Source organism: Artibeus jamaicensis, unplaced genomic scaffold (assembly GCF_021234435.1).
Source record: "Artibeus jamaicensis isolate MK-2021 breed Jamaican fruit bat unplaced genomic scaffold, CSHL_Jam_final contig_718, whole genome shotgun sequence".
Taxonomy (NCBI): domain Eukaryota; kingdom Metazoa; phylum Chordata; class Mammalia; order Chiroptera; family Phyllostomidae; genus Artibeus; species Artibeus jamaicensis.
Genome location: NW_026521936.1, coordinates 1,501,431 through 1,527,486, shown reverse-complemented (window position 1 = coordinate 1,527,486; position 26,056 = coordinate 1,501,431). Strand labels below are relative to the sequence as shown.

General features: G+C 44.9%; 1 protein-coding gene across 1 annotated transcript in view; it reads right to left on the bottom strand.

Moving 5' to 3' along the window:
• Positions 1 to 26,056, bottom strand: part of CNTNAP2 (contactin associated protein 2) — a 1,645,556-nt gene that overhangs the window by 597,778 nt on the left and 1,021,722 nt on the right. The window contains exon 11 of the mRNA XM_053671916.1: positions 19,034 to 19,140. Coding sequence (XP_053527891.1) covers positions 19,034 to 19,140 — 107 coding nt within the window. The remainder of the gene's footprint in view (positions 1 to 19,033; positions 19,141 to 26,056) is intronic.

The following is a 26,056-nucleotide window of genomic DNA, read 5'->3' as shown; positions in this document are numbered from 1 at the left end:
AGGGGAGGACACTGCAAAAGACCTGAGTCATCAGGATGATGCGCAGACGGAGCTGTGCCATTTTCTCTGGATTCACAACAAGGGGAAACAATGCCTTGGTTGTTATTCATTTTAAAGTCCCGATTACAATACAGGAACACTTAGGAAATTGAACCGTGTAAGAAATTAAGTGCTGCAATAAAACAAAATTTATAAACATATATCTTAGGTTAATCTACTGCATCTTTTGTAGACTGCGTGATTATTATATTACTCGGGAATTAGGAATCAGTAATTCAAGACATATGGATGTCACTTAGCAACTGTTCAAACTTTTGGAAATTTTTCTCTCTCTGTGTTGGCGTCTGTGGTAATTTTACTCCTTGGGAACATTTTTACTTTTCCTGACACTATTTGTAGTAATTTCAAACCTGTGTCCAATGTTAAAAAACAAAGAATCTGGGAGGAATGTTACAAGGCGTGAGCGCTCCTGGTTCTCACCTGTTCACCATCCCTATGGCCGGGGTGGGAAGACCCCAGCAGACTCCCTTTCTTTCCAAAGTCCCCCCAACAGTATATTCTGCATGGTCCGCTTCCTTATAAAACTGAGATGGTGGACACTCTTGGTCACAAGGTAGTGGAGAGCCCGTGTGGCTAATAACTGAAACAATACTGCAAAGCTAAGGTAAAAGACAGCAAATTCACTCTTTGAAAAAGACAGTAACAGATGGGTTTCACCTCTCCAAGTCAGGAAACCTGAAGTCTATCTAGGGAAGGAAAGATAATAAATAGAACCCCAGAGAGGCTCCACCGTCTGATTGGATGGAGAGAAGAGAAGGGAAGTGAAGTATCGTCTACACAAATTGGTATGTACCATCTGCTTTAGAATCTTCCAGTAAACACATTAAGGTGTTGATTTCCTGAGGCTATTACTGACCGTGTGGATCAGAAAGTCTTAGGATGGTGCCCTAGAACCTGTTCGTTACCGATTTACTCCAATGATTCTGAAACAACCCCAAATTTCAGTATCACTGCTTTAGAGAAAACAAAACAAAAACCAGACAGATGCAGAACAGATGAACCGACTGGCGGTCTCTAAGCTCAGTCCCCGAAGCACGAACACGTCTTCCCTTCAGCTCCCAGAAGCCCCTCGGAATTCACTGCCAGGTGAAACCACCTGCAGAGCAAACCCCTGAGCACACTGCAGGCATCGCAAAGAGATTAAATGTGATATTAAAGGCCAGAGTCACACGTCAGAAAGCAAGGAGCCGTAAGGCGCTTCTGCCCTGAAACCAATTTCACTGGAATCCGGTCTTTCCTTTCACCACAGGTGCACTGAAAGCAAATGCTGGGCAAGGTGACGGGAACTGAATCCGCTCCCATCAAAGAATTTCCAAACAAGTAGCTGATACCAGATCTTCCCTCGTTCGATACGGAATAGCAGGGAAGAGTCACGATGAAGGGAAGGGACAGAGAGGAGGATAGCTGAGAGCAAAGCCAGCTGCCCTCCTTCACTCGGAAGTCCCACAGTAGGTAGGCTGGGAGTGTCTGGCAGGTGCACATGGAAGGCTCCTTTCTTTCTGCAACAAGCGTCTGTTGAGTGCCTACTGCGTTAGTCCTGTCGTGACTTGGTAGGAGAAATTAAGCAAGATGTTTTCGATCTCAAGAAGTAACTATCCAGTAACGTGTGTTTCTGTTTTGTTGACCAGGTAAGTACAGCAGGCTATGGGAGCACGGAAAGCAGGGCCCCAAATCAGATTTGGGATGACAGAATGTTCCTGAAGAAAATGAGACTTCAGCTGAATACCTCGTGCAGAACGAGTCAGAGTCAACTAGCCAGAAGAGGAAGAGGAGGCAGTGTGTTCTGTGCAAAGGCTGGAGTAAAACACGCTCACACCCTCTGAACGCCTGGAGGAGGGACAGCGGTGTCAGTGAACACACAGGGACACAGACAGGTGGTAGGTTCTGCAACATCTGGGGGCATTAAGTTTTTGACTTTTTTATGGCACCTTAGAGATTTATGAAAGGCTGTTAACGTGAGACGTGATGGGCTCAGTGTCTGAGTTTTGAAATTTCAGTCTAGCAGATGTGTGAGGGACCAACGCAAAGCCCTTGAACTAGGGCTGGGAGGGCCCCATGGTGACTCAGAAGTGGGGAGAGCTGAGCTGAGGCAGAGCCCTGGATGGGGAGCTGGGACGGGAATGACACTCCAGACACACCCTATGTCGCCCTTGGTAACCGGTGAGCTGTGGGGGTGTTAGATTACTGGCTTCAGGGACCAGATTGGCAATGGACCCTTTACCTTTGCAGGTAATACAGGAGAAAAGCTTATTTGGATGGCATAGAGGAAAGGATGAGCTACTTTTCAAAACGCTGAGTTTGTTAGACATAATAGGTGAGATACTGAGATATTCATACATGCAACCAATTCCTACTGTGTGCTGGTCACCGTCCACTAGGCAGTCAATGGGTCTAGGAGAATGTTCTGGACTAGATACAGATAAAAGCATCTCCAAAACAAAGAGATTGTGGGGTCACAGAAAACAAAGGAAACTGCTGCAAAGAGAAGAAAACAGAACTCCGCTGCTTGAGTCCGTACCGAACTGTCAGTGAGGAGGTCACCGATGGGAGCAGATCTGGTGAAGGAGGGACGATGGGGGCCATGCTGAGGGTCGACCGGCTTTGGAAAGGGTCAGCAAGGAAGGACGACTTCTGCAGGCGACTTGGCTGCGTTTATGAGAAACGTGGAGAGCGATTCACAGTTTTCCCACACATGCCATTCCTCACGGCTTACCTTCTCCAAGCCCTGGCTTTCCAATTCCTGACATTCCCCGCTTCCTTTCGCTCACTTGTTTATGTTCATCTACAAGCACTAACGTTAGATATCCAATGGTCTCCTGAGAGTAGGTCTGACAGAGGAAGTCAAGAGAGAGGGAAAGAGATGTGGAGATGGAAAGGGAGAAGGAGAGGAGGAGAGAGAGACACACAGGGAGACAGAGGGAGACAGAGACAGAGAGAAAGCCCTGCAGTCCTGACTCCCAGGGAAGAGAGATCCGTGATAACAGCAATGGTGACTATTTTGAGGACTCACACTATGCCTGGTAATGAGCACCCACTTCACACACACTTTAAATTCTTAAAAGATAAAAAACAAGCCCCACCTTGCCGGGTGTGGATTACCACTTCTCTTACACAGGAAGTGGGGAAGTGAGGCTCAGGAAGGTGGAGTCACGGCCTTGAACCACACAGACAGGAAGCAAGAGAGCTGGGCTAGAATCCCCATCTGCCCCATTGTGGTGGTATCTTCTCTCCTCTTACAACATCACAGGGAGGAAGGGAAAGCTGAACAGCAGGGAGGAGGTTCAGAGAGTCAACAACCAGTTTGTGTCTCTGGGAGCCAGCGCAGGACTCTGCAGGGCAAGGGCAAGGGCAAAGGCAAAGGCAGCGGATGGGGCTACTGGGGGTGGCTTGGTATCATCTAGTCGGATGAGTCATCCCTTTAAGGAAATAACGTCTAATAGAATTTTAAAAGATGCCATTTTGAAAGGTCAAGGAATTGAACATTAACCACTAGAAAGATGTGTCAATATTTAGAGACCTGAAGAGCCTGGGGCTTTGCTCTATTGTCTCTTGTGAAAGAGTCTTGGAAGGATCCCAGTGCCCGGCTATGTCTTCTTCTGTTGCTATTAGGCCTTTGTCGCATGGGCTATTTTTATTACCAAGAGAGGAGGCTTTGACCAGAAGGCTGGAGACGGTTCCTCAGCTAAGAACTGGTTTAGTTCCACGTTAGCTTTTATTACTGTTCCCCCCTGGTCTGCTGAGTGAGTGATGCTTGAGCTAGTCCTCAGGAAGCTTCTTCTGGACACGTGTCTCACTAAACGGTGTCTGATCCTGGCTCACTGAACTCTGACCCATCTGGTCCTACACAGGTTCCACTTGTGAAGTCCGACTCTCCCCAGAAGGCGGAACAAGGGAGGAAGTGGCAGTGGTTCTGACATGAAAAAGCTTTTTGCTAAAAGAGCGTTTTATGTCTTTAATGGCCAGCCAACTCTACAGGTTGTGAAACACCTATACTGGTTGGGACTACAGTGTTTTATGATCCTTTGCTTGGTAATCTAACAGTGTTACATTAAAAATAAAAAAAAAGCTGGAAAAGACCGAGTGGAATGGAAAACGTGGATACATTTATTCCACTTAAATAAATCTCTTTGCTGTTGGGCTTGTTTTTGTCCCTCAAATCCTTCCAGATCTATGATGAGCATTGATACCTGCTGGAAACAGCCGCAAATTTTACAGGATTAGCTCTCTTTTAAGACATGCATTGCCGTGTGTGTACTACATGGTATGGATACGCAGCAATGAAACAGATTTTTGCATGTTGCCTCTGGAAACCATTCTCATTATTTTTACTCCCATGTTGCATATACGTGTGAGTGCCGCAACATTTCAAAGTCTGAAGGTCCTCTGTAGCTCTCAAAAGTTACAAAATAATAGAATTAATTGCTTTGAATTTAGTCATTTTGCACCGAGCAAATATTGATTTCTTTCCCAACACCTTTAATTTCTAATGGAGCTTGAAATTAACTTTGGATTCTAATTCTGTTTTATTCTGGGTTTGTACATCTGGGCCATTCATAATGTCAGGAGCATACTGAGAGGAGGTTTCTCACCGTGGCGCCCATGGCGAGCGGTGTAGCTACTGTGGCCTCCACTCCTGATCCAGGGGAGGAAAGGATGTGAGGGAAGGCACGTGGCAGTCGTATTTTATGAACAAGCAATCGAGTCAAAATAGACAGCCTGTAAGAAGTCAGCGTCTGATCACTTGCTGAAGTTTTCATCTTTGTGTGTGTGTGTGTGTACACAAATGCATGTTTAAATCAGACCCAAAACGGCCACGGGAGCAAAGGACTGAGTTCCTCTAACCACAAAGGCCTTGACAATGGGCTGCTCTGACTTGTAAGGTCCTCATCTTCCTATTAGATATGCATGCACCGTGGGCACACACACTTACAATAATGCAAGTATATCACACATCCAAACTATGCCTTGTAAAATAATTTAAATGCAGGATTTAAATCCTGTGTGAGGATTTCATATCGCCTCTGCAAAAGGGGGTGAATGTAGTGACGTCGTGCTGAGGCCGCTGGGTGAGCACCCCGTTTCTCTGAGGCTCCCTGACTCGCTCCCACAGCTGCTATGCTGGAGCGGTGATGTCAAGGAGACCACGGCTTTTCTACTACATCTTCCCATCTGAAGCCAATCTCTCAAGGCCACGCCCACAAACAAGTCTCAGCATTGGAGAGATTTCCAGTGCAGTGAAATATGTTTCACAAAGTGGACGGGGGTTGGCTTGGAAGCCCGCCTCCGCCATGGACTCTGAACACTGGTTTTTAAATCTGTAAAACGGAATAATATCATCTTCCTTAGAGGCAATTGTGATGGTTTCCTTGAGATTTAAATGTAAAGTTCGCTACTTAACATGCTTCCTTCCCTGATGATATTCATGTTCTTTCTACTCACAGTGCAAGTTCAAAATTACAAATTTAAACAACACATACTGACTACTAGGTTTTGTAAAAAAAAAAAAATACAGGAATAGTTAACCTATGCCCACACAATTTACATTATGGGGAAAAAACTGTGAACAAACATTTGGGAAAAAAATAAGTATATAAAATCCTGGAGAAATCATATAGGTAATGATTGCAATGGAAATAAAGCAAAAAGGTTAATCACTTTAAGCTTGAATGATGAGAGGAAAGTTCACTAAATAGGAAGACAGTGTGAATCAGACTCTACAGAGCATTACATTCAAATGTGGTATAATTGGGGAGAAGGGCATTCTGGGATGGACTGGGGGGATGAGGTCGGAGAAGAGCATTCTGGGATGAATTGGGGGATGGCGTAAGCAAAAGTGAGGTGGTAGGAAAGCCCGAGGGTATGTGTGGAACTACGGGTCAGGATGGACATAACCGTTTGAGGATGGACTGACTGTGTGCAGGGCAGTGGGGTAGACAGTGCCCTGCAAACACACGCCCACTAAAAACTCAGAGTGAGATGGGATTTGGAAAGAGGGTCTCTGCAGATGTAATCCGTTACCATGAGTCAGACGGGATGGGTGTGGGTCCTTACTCTGGTGACTCGTGTCTGCCTGTGAGGAATGAGAGGGAGACTCAGACTCACAGACACAGGGACTCGCTGGGAGGAAGCCATGTGAGGATGGAGGCAGAAATTGGAGGGTTAAGACTCCCAAAGGCCAGGAAACTCCAAAGGTGGGTGGCCACCACTAGTGGCGAGGAAAAAGCAGTGGGAGGTTCTCCTGTGGAGACTTTAACGGGAGCACGACCCTGCTGATACCTTGATTTTGGACTGCTGGCCTCCAGAACAGTGAGACAATCAATCTCTGTCACTTTAAGCGATCAGCTTTGTGGTCACTTGCCACGGTGACCCTAGGAAACTGATACACATAGCTTTCCATCTCTTGAAGTCATTCATTAAAAAGAAAGACAGAAAGTTCCTCTCCTTCCATTGTTCCCTGACAGATTCCTGCTTATGAGTAAATTAAAGTCTTTTCCCTTTGGTTCGCCAACAGATTTAAGTGGGATTCAGTTCTGTTCATCTGGAAGCTTCCTTTTCATGCTATTTTTAATAAAACCTAATCCGGCATAGAAATACTATTATGGGCCAATTATCAGGGACATTGTCAAATGAAAGAGATTCTCTGACAGAGAAACAAAAGGGATTTTATTTTAAGATGCTGTACCCCACAGCGAGTCCCTCCATCATGCAGATGGAGGGCTTGGTATGTTCAGAGCTGGGTAGCTGGGTCTGTTCACGCAGTTGTGTGCAAGGTACAATGTGTGTTTGTGTGTGCAAACATGCAGACACAATTCTAGGTCTGTGGCTCAAAATGCATTTAACGCTCTCCAGGTGCTGAGCGATGAGCTGGGCACTTGTTTGCAGAGATGACAGGAATGGACAGTGTCCCGATGAACTTAGTCGCTGATGCCCTAGATAAAGGCTCGTGTGAAGGAGGCTGTGGTGAGTGTGTGGCGTTTGCTTTGATTTCTGTTTGAGGTCTCCCTAGTGTAGGAGAGTGCAGGGGATGTGCAGGAAACCTGACTGGTCTACTTTTGCACTAGCACAGTTAAGGTAAGAATGTCCGTGCCTCGTGTTTGATGAGTTTTGGTAACTGTTTTCTAATATCATTTCTTAAGAACAAATGTCCTTCTTCATAGAGGAGGAAAGAGTCCATGCCAGTGATGGATTGGAGAGGTGTTCATTCACGTCCTTGATTTTATCCATAAACTACTCCGAGCGTTATGCCGGTGACCCCCGCTTTCTGCCATTTGTTATTGTTGTTTTAAAACCTTGCTGTGGTTCTGTCTAGGTAAATACATGCTATTCTTTTGACTTCATTTGAGAATGCATTGCAGCCTTAACTATATGTTGAAATCAAAGGCAAGCTAACTTGAAATGTAAATACCTTTCTATTTCTTCTGAACTGCGTTTACATGGTCTGTAGGGCTGCGTGAGACAGGCACCGAGCCCTCCCTCCTTCCACAGGTCACTCTGCAGAAAGCCAGGGAGCTGGGAAGTCCAGTGTGATTAGCTGTGCAGCCCAGAGGTTACAATAATCCTCCTTCTCTTCCCCTCCGCTCTACTAGGTGCCCTCCAGGCCTCTCGCCTGCCCACCCTGCCCAAAGTCTTTCCTCTTTGAGAGCAGCCAACCACATACCGGGGGAGGGAATTAGGACTAAATTCAGAAAGTTGGGGTGGTCACAGACCTCCTGGTATGAAGACTGTGAGGAGGGAAGCATCTCGGGGCTGCACTTTATTTTTTAGGCATAGTCTCTAATCCTAAATAATATCACATCAATAAGTATTTCAAAATACCTACTAAATTCCTCCTGCTCCCTCAAACTTTATATATTTATTCATTTTTTTTTAAGTTTATGGACAGGAAGCCCACCTCCCCAGCCATCAAAGTTGTATTTGTTGCACTTTTGAAAAACAAAAAGTTCCCCCAGATTGAAGAACTTTTCACTGGGCATCCTCACTTAAAAAGCAGGATGGAAACAGTTTTCTTAAACTCATCAATAGAGAGCCTGTTGGGATCTAAATGATGCCGGCATGAAAATTACAGCTCATGGAGAGTCAACGTGTTCCTGTGGTTGCCACGTGAAACCGATGTTAGTCAAGGGTCAGAGTTGAACCCATGCCAGGGCTATGAGCCACACGCAGTAGAACTCAGGATCTGATGCTCATTTGCCTCATCTGAAGGCAGGTGGTGTACAGCTGGCAGGGGAGTGACAAGTGGGAAAAAGAAGTGTCATTCTGAATGCAAACTAAAATCCTAATTCAGCGTCCCTTAGAATTTTTCATATAGTGAATAAATGACTTGGTCTTTAAACTCATAGGCTCTTACTACTTGTAAAGTCTTTCAGCATCAAATCTGTGTGTATAAAAGGTGTGGGGGATGTGTTCTCTTAATAAACTTTACTCTGTGATGGCTAGAAGCAATTCAAATGCTGCTCCATAAATTTGTCTTCCATATTATCTCTGACCGAGGAATCATTCCGTATCCTTGTTTTTTTTTTTTTATTTCTAAAATATGTGCTGGCCCCCCAAGCTAGTTCCGGCTGTAGAAATGGAGCCCAGTGAGAACAGACTCTCTGCAGTGGGGCTGGGGCAAAGTCCTTGAGGAAAAGCCAATGTCACGAGACAGGGCCGATGTGACGTTTTATCAGGTATTAGTGGGAAGTACATCCTCAGTGGTGGATGCAGCTTCCGTGAGAACAGAAGGAGGATTCCTTCCATGATCACTGCACTTTCGTTGCCCATCGCTGAGTCCCCAGTAGGCGCCATAGTCACAGAACAGTAGATGCTCCCACTACTAACTAGCAAGCAAGTAACTGCAGTCCCCACATGCTTTCCGCAAGACCATCTAATGATCAGACCCAGACTCCTCCCAGAACAGAAAGGGGGCCGGCCAGTCTTTGTTGCTGAGCATCTCTCCCCTGTGGAGGTATAAGATACTCTCTCCTCTCTCACTTAGCCTATGCCAGCTTGATCTAAAGAATTATGTAGTGGGGGAAGGATTGTTTTTGGACAGTGAATTAACAAAGCTTGTTCTGTTCACCAAGCTGCAGGTAGTCTGGGAACACGCAGGTCTGATTATTTCCGAAAGTCTCTATCTACATCACTGAAACCATTAGAAAGCCTTAACAAGGTAATATTTTTTCCTGAGTAGTGATATGCTTTACATTGGACACTTGAGTGTCCTGAGTGTCCATTGGACCTTGAGTGTCTGAGGGGGCACCTCAGCTACAGATGGCCATGTGGAACCTGGGGTTCTCTGCAGGTCTGAATGCACTGCTGGATGAATGGATGAATGGATGGATGGATGGATAAATAGGTAGATGGATGGATGGGTGGGTGGATGGATGGGTGGGTGGGTGGATGGATGGATGGGTGGGTGGATGGATGGATGGGTGGGTGGATGGATGGATGGGTGGGTGGGTGGGTGGATGGGTGGGTGGGTGGGTGGGTGGGTGGGTGGGTGGATGGATGGGTGGATGGGTGGGTGGGTGGATGGGTGGGTGGGTGGGTGGGTGGGTGGATGGATGGATGGGTGGATGGATGGGTAGATGGATGGGTAGATGGATGGGTGGGGTGGGTGGATGGATGGGTGGGTGGATGGGTGGGTGGGTGGGTGGGTGGATGGATAGGTGGATGGGTGGATGGATGGGTGGGTGGATGGATGGGTGGATGGATGGGTAGATGGATGGGTGGGGTGGGTGGATGGATGGGTGGGTGGGTGGGTGGATGGATGGGTGGGTGGATAGATTAATGGGTGGGTGGATAGATTAATGGGTGGGTGGATGGATGGATGGGTGGATGGATGTGTGGATGGATGGAAAGCTTCTCTGTCCACAGCCAAAGTCTTAGAGGTGAGGTGTGTCTTTACCCAGTCTAACCGGATGGCCTCACTTGGCCTTACCGAGCATGGAAAAGTTGGTCACATGACTTTGCGAGCCACACATGTTGAATTGATGTCTCAATGGGCTTAGATAGCGGCAAATAGTATCACTGGGACGTTGTGATGCCTGCTAATGAGTAATGACAGCAATTCTGCACGTGCCAGCCTCTGTAAGGGGGGATGTTTTGTTGGCAAGACCCACTGTGGCAGCTGTGGGGTGAAATTATATGATGAAACCTATTGACTATTTTTCTCATTTTCTTTCAAAATAGCACCATATTTTTAAGTCAAAGCCACATGCCTTTTTAGTATTTCACTTACTCATACTTGGCTAACTTAAAAGATTTGTGAACAAAATATTTCCCTAAAATATAATGCAGTCAGCAGCAAGAACACCCAGAAAGCAAATGACCAGCAACACATCCCTGGGAACTGATGCCTGTCCCCTGGGGAATGTACATTTTTGGTGGCATCCACCATCTGGCATGAACACAGCCATCTCAGCTGATTTCTGCCCTTCAACTTCTGAGGGCCCGCCCATCACATTGCTTCCTGTTAGTCCCCGTGGGAACCACCAGCCAAACAGGACTCTTGGCTTCCGGTTTTCAGGTCGTCCTGGAGCCCTTCCCCAGCCATCTCCACTCACACTGTTCTCTCTCTCACGTTAACCACACTGGCCTTTCCACGGCTTTGGCACACAACCATCGTTGCTTTCTACTAAGGCCGCCGTGCGTCCTGGCTCTCCCGCTTCCTTCTCTACTGCCTCGTCTACTTCATAAGGAAGGGGGCCCTCCTGGGGGCATTTCCATGTCCACATAGGGCGCTGCACCCAAAACAGACACATGCTGTCATTGAATGAATCGGAGCCACCCATGAACTGGCCTTTGTAGACTCCAAGTTTGTGAAGCTAAAGACAAGCAGCAGGACCACAGTGACACACGTCCGTGTGAAGGCAGGTGAGGAAGTCTGATTTGGGAGACATTGAAAGGATCAAAGGAGGAACGCATACGGTTTGTAACTTGAACTCCCCTTTCTCGTTTTTTGAGTAGATACAAATGTCTCTGAAGTTTTCTTCCATATCTTCCAACCGAACAGGCCTCCTCTCATGCTTTCTTTCTCCTAAGAAGGTGTGCAGGGAAGGGGTAGCAACGAGTATTTTCTACTCCTTTTCTCTTCGCTCCTTGGATGAGACAGTTGCAGAGGGTCAAGCTACGGGGGGGCGGGGGGAGTCTCATGAATAATACCAACTCCCTAAAGACTCGGAACTGGCATTTCAGGGCCTCCGAGAAGTTCATAGGATCACAGCCTGTCTCTACAGCAGGCTGCTGGTTAACACGCATTTGGAGACCCACTTTGTGAAAAGGTTCTTTATGCAAAGAGAAAGATACACAGGGTGCGGCAGAGGTAACGCCTGCTTGAGTGTGGTTGGTAGGGTAACAGTATGGGAGCAATAATTTATAGTTTTAATGTGAACGTTTCACCTGAAATGTCACACGGTGTGCTTGAGCGTGGTATTGTGATGTTACAGAATTCCATGCTTATGATTTTATGATAAAAGATTTTGTTATAACAAGGGGTGTTATTTGTGCCAGACTCTGTATTTTTGAAACTATTGAGAGTGTGTCTGTAAGAATGAAATGGAACCTTTTCTATGTGCGAGCTGAGCCGTCTTTCCAAGGCAAGGATGAAAGCAGGGGCTGATCTGGGATCTGGGCTGCCCGGAAAAGGGAAAGGTCCTTGGCTGTGTTTCTCCAAATGACCCGCACTGCTGTGACCCACTGCGACACCTCGGGCAGGTGGAATGGCCTCTGAGTCCCTCCCGACCTTTCTACCCAGGCAGCGCCTTCCCACGGCTTCCCCACTTAGTTCACCTGTGGGTGCCAGGCGACCACGTGAGTGAAGGACCTGCCGGGATTATCATTCCTTTTTGTAAATAAGTGTGACTTTGGAAGGGGACACCCCTTGTCATTTCCCCCTTTCCCCAAACTCCTGAGCTCTGGCGAGGAAGTGGCTTCCATCTGGAGAACGCGGGCAGCCGAGCGAGGCTTCTGATGCTCTGAACTGTACACATTCTATTGCAAACCGCACCCCCACCCCCACCCCACCACGCCGGTGCTGCATCTCCTCTCTCTGGTGTCTCCCTGTCCGTCTGATCAGTAGAAAACCCCAGAGATGAACAAATAATCTCACCACAGAATCTGAAAAGATGAAACAATCGCTTAGAGTTACAAAGAATTCGTGACAAGACGTTAAGTCATCTTTCAATATAATTGTATTTATCAACATTTTGCGAGCACGAAAAGTATCAACCCAGACTATAGAAGGTAAGCATGTGTTACAGTCCACCCTCGGCTCACCATCCCAAAGGACCAGAGAAATAAAAGGGAATTAAGATGATAAGGACTGTTAATGAAATGGTATCTTTGGAGGGAGCTATTAACACCACCGGCCGCTATCCCTGCCTTCTTCCTTTCTCTACACACAATCCAGCTCTCGTCCTGTCCACAGAATGTTGCTGAATGGATACAACGTAAGTAAGTGGTGCTAGGAATGTAAACACTCACGGTCCCCTAGCTGCTCCCTAATGACAAGGACACGCTGAGCATCCGCAGTGGGTCTTGGTATGTGAAGGGAATGGCAGGATGAGAAGGAGGCAGACCTAGGAGACTTTAGTCATTGCTCACTGGATAGCAGGGAAGCACAGTGCATCACTCACCTTGTGCACCAATCAGCCCGTGCGGCCGTCGTATTTGCTAGTAAAACCTTTCATCTTTTCCGGGAGCACTGGCTTAGGAACCGAGGCACCCTCTGATGGTTTCCATAAGCGTCAACTACGTCTGGGCTCAGAATCCTTAAGCTGCTTATAATCAGACCAAAATTGCTCTGGCTGCTATTAGAGACTTAGTGATACAGTGAGAGTTACAAACAGACCAGGGGGTTTTCAAATCTGTAAAGCACTTGAAGAGATGATAGAAATGTCATGGACTGTCCCAGAGGAAAGTCAGGTTCAGAGGTGAAGCAAATGTCTAAAACACATAAGGCAGGGGGGATAAAAGTGGGGAGGGGGGGGGTTACATCCAGTACTTCTCCTTTCTTGCTGCCACCAGCTGGTAACATGTCTTGGAAGAGCTGGCCTCCTTCTCTACAGGTGTAAGCGGAACCCGTACTAGTGTGCCGGGAGGGTTTGAGGATGACAGAAGGTGCCCAGTGTGGGACAGAGTCATTATTTCACAAGCAGCGAAGCTCAGCTGTTAGAGAAGTAAGGTTGGCCATACGGCCTGAGGACTGGACCTCAGAGCATCTCATTTCAAACCCTGCATTTTTTCCCCCTCTCTGTAACTTCCCTGTAGCACATGACATTACATGATAAACCCAAGGATTATGTCCACCGCATTCAAATTTTGCATCGTTTAAGGTCTTTTTTTAAAATCATTCACTAGATAGTTAATACTTAAACCTGTCGATATCTGTTTTAGAATAGCTCATACCACCAGCCAGCACAGAAGTTGACTGTACTCTGTTTTCTAAGATGCAATTTTTGGTTGCAGTCTACTTTGTCATTGTTATTGTTCATTCCCACAAGTGATTTTAATGAGGTGTCTTCACGTGGCACAATGTCTTCCTCAAAGATCACTTGAAACACGTGGGTTTGTCTGCCCATCGCCCGAACGCCCCGCGATGATGTCTCACAACCTTATACCTCTTGTGGCTCTTCGCTGTAACTATCGCTACCCTCTCTGCTGAGTTCCTTTAATCCGCCTTTGATTCTCTACCATCCCTTTTTGTTTGTTTCTTTTCTTGTTTATTCTTTAGCTTCACCCTTTCTTCATAACTCCACTTTCTTTAACACCTTATATAAATGACATGGATTTTTAAAATGCTGCTGATGTTGTACATGTTCTGCCTTTCATTCTGCTCATACTCACTGAGTACTCACAAGAGGCTGGGGGCTCTGGGGACACCGTGGTGGACAGGACTGGCCCTGCCACCTCTCAGATAGGCGAGTCCACTGGAGGACAAGGCCATGAGATTAAAGCATCACACATAATAAATGCAAAGCCACAACCATCTCTAGGGTGAAGAGGAAGAAATCTGTTTTAGAGTAAGAGGGTTTGACCTCATCATGGCATTGTGGAGAGGTGGCCATTGAGCTGAGGGATGATGCATAGGAACACAGCAGGTAAAGCAGCAAGAGGGGATGTGCAAGAGTCCTGGGGTGACGGTCAGGGCAGAGAGGGGGAGCTGTACAAGGGCACAGGGCACCTATGAACCCCTGGAGGAAGGCCAACAGGACTGGGGCAGGGGGAGAAAAGAGAGAAATATATACAGGAAGGTTAAAGACACAGCCATACCAAGTGGGGCCTTAGAAGCCCGTTGAATTTACAGCTGAACAATGGAGTCCAATTCCCTGAGAAGATGATTCTATTCAATGACTGCACTTTGGGGAGGGAAAGGGCGGGCAGCAGTACTCAAATTCCGAGTTATCTTCTTCGATGCTGAGGTCTGTGGCAGCTCCAAATGGATAGAGGCATTGCACGCCCTCGTGGCAATAAATCCAGGCGTTGGTGCCCTGAGTTGGTGTCACAGCAAATGGGGAGGATTCATTTCTGGTTAAAATTATGCTCTGAATCAAATTACTTATGAGGACAATGGACTATAAATAACACGGCGTGGGCTGCTGACACCCACTCACGTTTCCTATGCACAGTACTAAGTAAGACGCTGTGCCATTTATGGTTTATAAATTTATGGAGCCAGAGTAATAGGTCCAGGCTACAGCACGTAGAATAGTTTCCTCTTAAATGGCAATGTGTCCCCTAACGCTGCTAGAAAAATTTCAGTTTTGTGTGTGTGTGGCAACACCAGGACCTGCTCTTTTTCAGTGTTTCAGAATTCAGAAATCATGTGATTTAAAAATGGAAAGAGATCTGTGTAGGTCGCTGAGCTGCTTGAACTGCCACTCGAAAGAGGCGTGGTTACATATCTGGGCGAGGTGAGACTGTCTCCTTTAGTAACAATATATTTGGGAAATTTTTTTTTCTTGGAATGAGGACCTGGCATTTAAAGGTTCTACAGTTCTGCCCTAAACATTGCTTGTGCCCTTCAGGTATCCCCCTGCCCTTGTGAAAACAGCCCGAAGGATATTATTGAGGACACTCTGGAGGCAGTGTCCAGGGCAGTTCCACATACGGGATTCATATTCCATGGAAGAATGAAGAAGGTCAAAGATGGACCCCAGCAGCATGAGAAAAAATATCCACCGAGCCTTGAGATAAGGGCAAGTTTTTAAAATTTATGCAAATTAGAACTGTAATTACGAAGTGCAAGGAACATGTGAGAAAACATGAGATGGTAGTAGGTCTGAAAGGGCCTTTACAATACTGGGAATTAAGCTGGATGACCAGCTGCCATTGTCTCAACAGCAGCGAAAGACAAGAACCAGATGTGCAAGGGAAGGTCTGCTCGCCAGAAAGACACGTTCTTTTACTTCCGGCACAGTGAGGTCAGGACGAGCCGATATAACAAAACAGACACACTATTCAGCCTGATCACGCTCCAAAGGCGATATTTTGATATGATAATACCACTAGTCAGTTTTAGAAATTCACCGAGAACAGGATGTCTGCCTAAAAAAAATTTAAAAGCGTTAAACTTCAACAATTCGATGTATTTACCTTTTGTCGCAAACTAGCTTCTTTAGTTTTGGGGTCAGGACAACCAGCTTTTCCTTTCCTGCTATCTAACCATCCCCAGGGACCTCTGGCTTTTCCCAGGGGATTTCCTCAGCAGAAGGATGGTGTCCTGATGAGTTTGTACATAGGGGTCCCCTGAGCCCTACCGTAGACTGTGTTTGAAAATAAACTCTTCATGCATAAACAAACAGATAAACAAATGAATGGAGGTCTAGGACTCACACAGATCACTTCTAATTCTCTTCAACTCTTCTGGGAATGAACACAACCGTGGGCATCGATCGCTCACTTCAGGCCCAAATCTGCCATGGAAATGACAGCCGACAATGGCTGGCAGCACAAAATTAGATGACGAATAGTGTGATATGGACAATTATCAGTGTAGAAGTTTAGAGCGAAGGGATGATTAGTTCTGAAAGGAATGAAATGGCAAAAAATTGATTGAGACCGACATATGCTAAGCTCACCGCCGAGTCTCCATAAATTTTCTCATTTGATCTCTCCGTGGGTTTATGAGGATGCTATTGCTATACCTATCTCACCAGGAGGTAGCTGAAGTTCAAAGAGTTTAAAGACTCGAGGTTCTGAGTACGATAAGTAAGTGGTATAGCCAAGTTCAAACTTAGGCAGTGTGACCTATCCAGAAGGTTCCGTCCTGGAAGCCAACCTCTAGCCTGGATGATCACAGGTCACTGAGAAACAGCTGTCTCATCCTGACCGAGCCTGGACCAGTGTGGAAAATGTGCTGAACTAGTGGCCCAGTTGTATGTTTGAAGCTCTGCTGAATATTTAGTTACACTCAACTTTAGATTCGACATAGCCACTCTTTACCTTGCCAACTTCTTTTCAAAAGGCAAGCTTAGTCCTCTGCAGGAAATGGGGTAAACTATTTAACATTACTAACAAAGTTCAAAATGCCAGAAGGCAGCATAAGCAACTAGAAGAAAGGCTCACTGGCTCTCAGAACTGTGAGAGAACTCGGCAGCATGCGACTGAGCACAGGGGGAGGAAGGAAGTTCCAAAAGAAGTCAGGGACTTGCAGGAAGGGCACCAGCATCACCGTTTCACAGCAAGCACAAGGTGGCATCTTTGCACCTCAATGCTCCTTCTATGAACACGGCCACCGACCAAGAAAAAATGCAAAATTGTTCATTCTGCATCAGGCTGAAGGGCATAGATTATATATTTTTATATTGTTATGAGCTGGGCCAGACATACCCAACTTTTAATTAATCTGTGGAAGTAGCTAAGAGATACAGCAAATCTTTCAGTTTCTTCAATAAGCTACAGTTTTTCTTTTTTACAACAAAATAGTGTCTGATTGACCCTTTCTTGAATCGCGTGCTATGGTCTTCTAAGCTCTACTGAGGCACACACTGAATGCTCATGATTTTGGCCTCCTTCAGAGAGGACCAAAAGGGTTCAGGGTCTCATCGTTAGAACGGAAGGTTCTACTGTGACAGACACAAGATGGGAACAAGGAGTGAGTAGGAATAAACAACAAGAAGGATGTAATCTTCCACTTTTGCATCTAGACCTTGAACTAGAGACCAACCTAAACTCACTCAGTATGTTCCTAATACTTGGAGCGATTATTACTATTTTAAACACACACACACACACACACACACACACACACACACACACAACTATTCAACCAGTAGCATACTGAATTTTTTTTAGAATGTTGAATATTTAAATTTTTTTTTTTTGCTGTGGAGTTCAGCAGCTATAAAAATAGTTATTTGCTTTTTAATTCAATATCAAAGTTGCCACTGAGATGGGAAACCCTTATAACGACTGCCGGTTTCTCACTGCTTGTCCTTAGAGTTTCCATATTCAGAAGCAAAACCCCTTGGAGTTAGAGGTGGTATTTATAGGATGATACTATGTCAATTATGTGGTGAAGTAAAACTACTTAGTTTTATACAAGTTACCTAATTCAAGCTTACCATATAATGAGTATTATATACTGAAAGTTGATGTTTGATGTGATTGGAAAGGCAATTTTAGTTATAACTCCTTTATTCTAATTCATTTCAATGTGTTATTTTTTATTCATTAAAATACTTTCTCACATTCATATATATGTATATGTATATATATATAACATATATACGCTTTACAGTTGATGAATTACTAAGTGTTCACCCTTTTAATTCTTCTGTGTATCTTCCTATTATTGCTAATTTTTTAGGGCTTTTTGTCTCATGCTTTAAAATATCTTCCGAAAAACATAAATAAGTGCCATAAAATAAATCACAAATATTTTTTCTTAGTCAAGGTCTCCCAGTGTTTCCGACCACAATTTCTGATTGAACATGACTACGGACGAGGATGGAAAAGGCTCAGGGAAGTACATTTGCCACGATCCCCAGAACGCTACTCTGATGGTATTAGTTTGTCTTCACTTCTTCAGAGTGAGGAGAAGGTGGTCTGCACAATCCGAGGGTTTAGATGTTAGATTTCCAGGTTTTCCGAATGTTGAAAAGAGACAGAAGGGGGCTCGCCCCCTCCCCTGGCCCCCTCCTCCCACACATAGAACAGAGATGAACTTGTTCCCAACTGTGGGTTTCATGGCAAATCTGTTTTCAAAAGTCCTTTGTGAACAGTGTTGCACTTTGGGAAAGTCAACGTTACAATTACAGACTTAATATTTCTTTCAAAATGTTCTTTGGATCAACAATTTTGTCAATCGACAAAACAGGAAGTTGCTGGGCCTTTTCGGGGCAAAGCCATCTCCCAAAACAAGCCCTTCTGCATTGCACTGGTCACCTTACCTATTACTTTTCATTTTTAATATTAAAAAAATTGGTCTTCCTGTGTGTTTATTTCAGATAGACAACTTCAATGGACTTCATTCTCCTTTCTAGCTCATCTTTTTCTGACCAAAAAAAAAAAAATCCCACAAAACAAAAACCCCAAAACCATGTGGCCCAATAGTTGTGACAGAGAACAAGACTATTCCCCAGAAACTGGATGCTCAGATGCCACTCTGGCTGCCTCTCTCATGGACTCATAAATGGGGATCCAGTGACAGAATCATCGCTCTCACGCCATTTCCCAACCTACCCAGACAGACACAGTTTAGACACATTGAGTCAACCCCAAGACCAGCATTCCAATTTCAATGCATGTTTACCGAATGATGGAAACAATGTCCCCCCCAACCCCGATCCCTTATTTTGAGCCACTGGGCACCAAACCATAGATTTTGACAAACAGAATGCTGTCCTAGAGAAACAACCACCGATCTGGGTTCTTCAGAACCGAGTGATTTAGTCAGTGGACTAGGCGGGTGGCTGAGCTTTGAAGTGCAGCTGCAGACCTGGGAACATCGCGCAATTACAAGCTCAAAGTGAGAGGAACTGGCACTCACAGTTGTGGCAGGTGGCCCCGCTGTACCCTGTGTCATCACAGGTGCATCTGAAGCTGTCCCAGGTTTGGGAGCACTTCCCACCGTGCTCGCAGTGGTTGGGCACACATCTGTCGGAGAAAGAGACAAACACGAATAAACCGGCAGAACGCGAGATTTATGAGTGGCCAGACTCCAAGCTGTCTGAGCAATGTATCACTTCAACGCCAGGTTGCCTCACCGAGACAATTAATCCTTGTTAGTTGGAGCAGATGAATAGGATTCGTAATGGACGCTGCCAGGCGCCTAAAAGATGATGTATCACAGGCCCGGCGTTTCTCCCACTTTTGAGTAAACAGTAGAAATGAACAAAACAGTGGAGAGATTCATTTGCACTTCACAGTGAGATTCATTTCATTTTCCCTTTGCACCAGAACAAAAGACATGAGTGAGATCTTCCCCTGACGAGAGATGGAAGATCAGCCATCTTGGTTCCTGTCCTGTTTTGTATCAAGGCCAATACCAAGTCAGCAAGGGGCAACACTGAGCTTCCCACCGCCACTGGAGTTTTTGAAATGATGCCGTGGCGACAGCAATGAGAATATACCAACCTAATAAGAAAAGATTTCTTTTTTCTTTTTTTATGGATTTCATTTCTTTATCTTTAGCGGAGAAGGGAAGGAGAGAGGGAGAGAAATATTGATGTATGGTTGCCTCTTGGGTGTCCCCTGCTGGGAACTGGCCTGCAACCCAGGCATGTGCCCTGACTGGGAATCGAACTGCGGTGGTTTGGCTCGCAGGCCTGTGCTCAATCCACTGAGCTACAGCAGCCAGGGCAAGAGGAGATTTCTAAGTCTCCCTTACCCTTTCCCCTATGCCTCGCTGTCTAACACAAGCCACCAACTTCAAAGGGCAGCAAGCAGAACACAGGGGGAAAGTGCAGATTTTCAGTTCAAATCTCGGTCTTTCTATTTACTAGCTGGGCCGCTGTGACTCTGTAATTTTAACTTTCTGAAGCGCAGTTTTCTCGTGTGAGAAATAGAGAAATAGCACCTATCTTATGAGTGGTTTTAAGGTTTAGAGATGATGTTCATAAGCTGGATAATTTCCAAGCAGTAAATACAGGGTCGACGAATGAGTGGGAGCTCTGAATATCTGCCACACCTCTTTTGGGGCGCAGTTTTGGTGCTTGCTTGCACCCCAGCAATAGTGAGGTTGACATTTTTTTTGAGGAATGCTCCTGTTTCAACAGCGCAAACTCTTGCCTTCCTTCTGTTCTTATCTCCTAATACCCCCATCCACACTTCTATCTAATTTCCTCACAAACTGATACTTTTTAACAAATTATATTTTATTGATCATGCTATGACAGTTGTCTCAATTGTTCCCCCTTTGCCCCGCCCCACCGAGCCCCCCCCCCAACTCCCTCAGGCAATCCCCACACCACTGTTCATGTCCACGGGTCACGATGCCTCGCCTTGATGCCAGACGCTTCAGCTCCTTCCTTGATGCTGCTGGTGCCTTTCAAGCCCCCACCCTGGTGCTGGAGCCCAGAGGGAGTGAAGCGTGAGTAGGGGAGTCCCTGTGTGGGTTCTTTAAGAGGAACTGCTTGGGGCTCCAGAAGTTTCTAACACCAACCCAATCTCTGGTCGAGACTCGTTGCAAAAATCTGCTGGTTTTTTGCAGCCAGAAGTTGTGGGCACTTACTTTACTGGCACTGGAACCCCAGGCTGGGATTCCTCACTCCCGAGTTCTCCCTCCTGCATTTTTATCCACCACACACGGATGCAGGACCAGCCTGCTCTATGTCTCCGCCCCGTCCCCCAGTCTGGATGGATGTGCTGTTTAGCATGAAATTGTTCAGGTTGACTCTCATAATTCTCTCCTTCTCTCTCTCTCTCCCCTGCTTCACCTTTTCCATCCGCTCCCCTCTGACAGCTGTCAGTCTGTTCTCAGTGTCTGTGAGTTGGTTTCTATTTTATTTATTGTGTTCATTAGATTCCACACAGAAGTGAAATCATATGGTATTTGTCTTTCTTTGACTATTTCATTTAGCATAATACTCTCCAGGTCCATCCATGCTGTTGCAAAGTAAGATTTTTTTTTCTTTCCTTTTCTTTTTTTTTTTTTTACAGCCGAGTAGTATTCCATTGTGTAAATGTATCACAGCTTTTCTTATCCACTTGCCTACTGATGCGCATGGGGGCTGCTTGCTTCCAAAGTTTGGCTACTGTAAACAACGCTGAGATGAACACAAGGGGGCACATATATTCTTTCAAATTATGGCTTAGGGTTTCTTCTTTGTGTCTATCTTCAGAAGTGGGAACCCTGGGTTATGAAGCAGTTTCGCTGTTAATTTTTTGAGGAACCTCCATACTGCTTTCCACGGTGGCTGCCCCCGTCTGCATTCCCACCAACAGTGCACGAGGGATCCCTTTTCTCCACATCCTCACCAGCGCTTGTGTGTTGATTTATTGATGACAGTGATTCTGACAGCTGTGAGGTGATATCTCACTGTGGTTTTAAGTTGCATCTCTCTGATGATTACTGATATTGGGCATCTTTTCATGTGTCTCTTGGCCATCTGTATGCCCTCTTTGGAGAAATGTCTATTCAGGTCCTCTGTCCATTTTTTTTTTAATTGGATTGTTTTGTTGATGTTGTTGCTGTTCTTTTTTTGTGTTGAGTTGTATAAGCTCTCTATAATTTTGTGGTAGCAGTTGTAAGGTCTCTTCTTTTGCTTCCAATTTTATTTATTTAACTCCTCTCTTTTTTCTTCGTCTGGCTAAAGATTTGTCAATTTTGTTTATCTTTTTCAAGAACCAGTTTTTAGATTCATTGATCCTGTCTATAGTTTTTCTGGTCTCTACTTCATTTTTTTCTTGCTCTAATTTTTATTGTTTCCTTCCTTCTACAGAGTTTGGGCCCCATTTTTTTCCTTTTTCTTGTTTCCTGGGCTGTAAAGATAGGTTTCTCATTTAAGAGTTTTCTAATCTATGTGTTATTGCTACAACCTTTCCTCTTAGAGCTGCTTTTGCTGCATCCCACAAACTTCAAAATGCTGTATTTTCATAGTCACTTGTTTTGAGGTATATTTTTGTTTCCCTTTTGATCTCTTCTTGGAACCACTGGTTATTTAAAAGTGTGTGGTTGAGTTTCCCCATATTTGACGATCTACTCACTCTCCTCTTATTGTTGGCTTGTAATTTCTGCCAGTGTGGTCTGAGAGAACTGTTAACATCAGTTTTAAGGCTTATTTTATAATCTCTCCTGAAGAACATCCCAGGTGCCCTTGTGAAGAATGTGTTCCTGCTGCTGTTGGAAGGAATAGTCCATATGCGTGTATTTAGTTCTTTTTTTGATAGTTGGCTCAAATACCCCGTTTCCTTGCTTATTTTCTACCTGGATGTTCTAACCATTGCTCATAGAGGGGTACTGAAGTCCCCTACTATTACGGTATTGTTTTCTATTTCTCTATTAAAATATGCCAGTATTAATATATTTTAGTGCTCATGTGTTCGGAGCAAATGTATTTATAATCGTTATATCTCTTTGGTATATCGACTTCTTCTTTATCATACCTCAGCCTTCTTTGTCTCTTGTGACTGTTTTTGACTTGAAGTCTGTGTGTCTGATATAAGTATGACTATATCTACTCACTTTTGGTTACCATTTGCTTGCACTGGTCTCTTCCGCCCCTTCACTCTGAGTCCCTGTGTGTCTTTGGAACTGAAATGACCCTCCTGAAGGCAGCCTTTAGGTGGACCTTGTTTTTCACTTCATGCAGCTACTCTGTGCCTTTGACCGGTGAGTCCAATCCATTTCCATTCAGGATAATTATTGATATATCGGGACTTACAATTGCCATTATCTCTCGTTTCCTGGTTGTTTTGCATCTCCGTCACTTATTTTTCTTTGTGTTTCTACCTTTTGAAGTTTGGTGATTTTCTATGATGATGTGGTCAGTTTCCCCCCTTTTTATATGTTTTTGTGTCTTTATTGTAGACTTTTGTGATTACCATGAGGTCTTTATAAAATATTTCACAGATAAAAATAGTCCTTTTTTTTATTGTGATAGCAGCTTATTTTCATTTGCATATTCACGTCCCATCATTTTCCTCCTCGTTTTTATACTATTTTCCATCACAAATGACCCCTTTTTTACGGCAAGTTCATTACCAAATTTTAGTCACTATAATAGTTTTTAATGCATTTTTAACCTTCATGCTACATGTGATGATTTAACACCCTATTTTAAAATAGAGTTATAGTTTTCCAGTTTTGCCTTTTTATCATCTTAAATTTTTTTTATTTTTATCTTTTTATTTTAAAGAGTAGAACTCCTTGTAACATTTCTTGTAATGCAGGGCTAGAGGTCATGAACTCATCTGGCTTTTGTTTGTTGAGAAAGGTCTCTGCTTCTCTGTTTTCTGAAGGACAACTCTCCTGGGTGGGGTACGGTTGGCTGGCAATGTTTACCTTTCAATACTTTGAATACGTCATTCCACACCCTCCTCCCCTGCAGACTTCTGCTTAGAAATTTGCTTATTGTCCAATGGGGATTCCCTTGTAGAGGACTTTCTTTTTTTCCTTCAATGTCTTAAAGATTCTTTCTTTGTCATTAACTTTCACAGCTCCATTACAATGTCTTGGAGAAGATCTCTTGGCACTGAGAGAGCAAAGTGGTCTAACAGCTTCATGGACTTGCACACCTAGGTCTTCCCTAGGTCTGGGAAGTTCACAGCTATTACTTTCTTAAATCATCCTTCTGCCCCCCCTCTTCTCCTGGTGGTATACACATTATTCACTCTTATTTTAACTCTCCTAATGGAGTCTAAGAACTCTTACAGGATTGCTTTAGTTTTTAAAGGTCTTAGTTCTCTCTCCTCTTCTTCAAAATCATTTCTAGATCCCCACCTTCCCAGTCGCTTATTCTTTTCCAGCTGATCAGCACCATTGCAAATGGTTTCTAGTACATTCATCCTCTCACTCATTGAAGTCTTTCATTCCAGAAGTTCTGCGTAGTTCCTGTTTAGAATTTCAGTCTCTTCAGTACGGCACCCCTCCTGTTCACTAATTTTATTCTTCAGTTCACTGAGTTTTCTTGTAGCTTGTTGCATTTCTCCATATCAGCTGCTCTGAACTCTTTACCAGTTAGATCCCAATATTCCGTGACTAGGCGTTGGACTCCTGGAGAATTGTCTTTTCATCTTTGCGACACCATATTGCTGGGTTTTTTTTTTTTCATGCTGTTTGACTTGATGCATCTCTGCTGATGCATTTGAAGCAGTAAATGGCTTTCTCATTAAGGTAAAGCCGTGCCCACTTTGAGTTAACAGTTCAATATACTGGCAATTAGAGGCCTATCTTTTCTTTCCAGCAGGTGGCGCTCTATCACTAGTTTTTGCTTCTCTCACAGGGATCCACCCTGGAGCGGACGTCTTTGGTGCCAACATCACAGCTGGCGTCACCTGGATTGTGGGCACCACTGTCGGGGGGACCACCTCTGCTCCCCTGGTTCTGCCACCTCCATGAGGGCAAACCCACCGACCTTCAGATAACCGATGTATGGACGTCTCAGGCATCCCAGCATGCCATGCAAAGAAGGATCCTTTGTCGGACGATGGATGTCCTAGGGTGTAACTTAAAGGGCACAAAGGAACGTTTGATACCAGCCCTGTGCTGTTGCTCCTTCAACACTGCACACGTACGAGGCACTCCGGGGTGGTGCTGGGCATGGTGTTGTCAGACTACAGATGGGGTCCCTCTCCAGGGGCCCTCCAACCCAGGTGGGGGCAGAAGACTGTGCCATCTATGCAGATCGTCATGCTCGCCAAAGACACATGAAATGCTGCAGAAATCTGGACACCGGAGCAGTTAGTTAGGAGTACAGTGTTGGAAACTGTCCCAGCTGCACCAGAGAAGAAGCGATGACAAGGAGGTAAAAATGCGAGTGGTGGGTGGTCCCGAGTGGTGGTTTGGGCCCATCCCCACAGCCGCCGCCCTCTGCCCTCTGCAGGGCCTCAGACGAAGTTACTTTTCTGCAGACAGCCTGAATGCCCAGCTCACCGGAGGAGGCCATGGGACAGACACTTCAAAATTACATCCATCTAAGACACGTCCTTGATGCTTCGCTTTGGAACACGGGACGCCTACGCCTTTGAGTAGTGTATTTACTTCCTAAACTGTTGTTGGTTACTGTGAGCTCAGTCTAACAGTGAAAGTACTTTACAGCAGCTCATTGTATCAGTAACAACTTGTTGGAAGTAGTAGAGGAATGTAATGAGTTGCAAAGGAAACCCAGGTTGGAACCTAAATGCCCTCCATGTACAAAGCAGAAAATCTACCTCTCAATGAAAAAAAAGAAAAAAGATTGCTGTGTACTTCCACAGCAAGTTAGCTACCTACCAAGCACGGCGAACTAAACACTTCTAAAATCCAGCATTGAGGAGTTCTTTAAGAGTGATCTGTTGGTTAAATGAGGTTTGACTATTTTATTTGTAATGCTTATCATTTCTATTTCTTAATCCAACAGGATCTATATGCTGATGATTGGAATTTCAATTTTTAATGGTGAGAAATGTTTTACTTCCAAACCAGGTTGAATGACTAGGGTTTTAAACTGTAATATTTTATCAGAATATTTTCTAAAAGGTGAGGACCAGTTACCAAGCCAAACAAAATACAAATTCGCCCAGCTTCTCCCCTTTCTGATGATTTATGTCTTCTATTGCACTGCCATAAGGTCACCTGCCTATCTCCAGTCCAACATTATCACATTGTGATGACTTTCTTCAGTACATGTCTCTTCCAAATGGTGACACTCTGCAGTTAGGAGTTTTTAGCTGATGATTCTTCGTGGGACAAGACGCCCACCCCCCTCTCAGTAAACCTCTACTGATGGGGTGACTGAGGAAACCGATGAGTTCAATGCTAGAAAGTTACGCCAAGCAACTCAAGTAAGTTCGAAGGAAACACCTCTTTTGTTCTAAGCAACATGAGCTATTATTTTTATGGATGACTTTAGTCTTAAACCCAGACTGACGC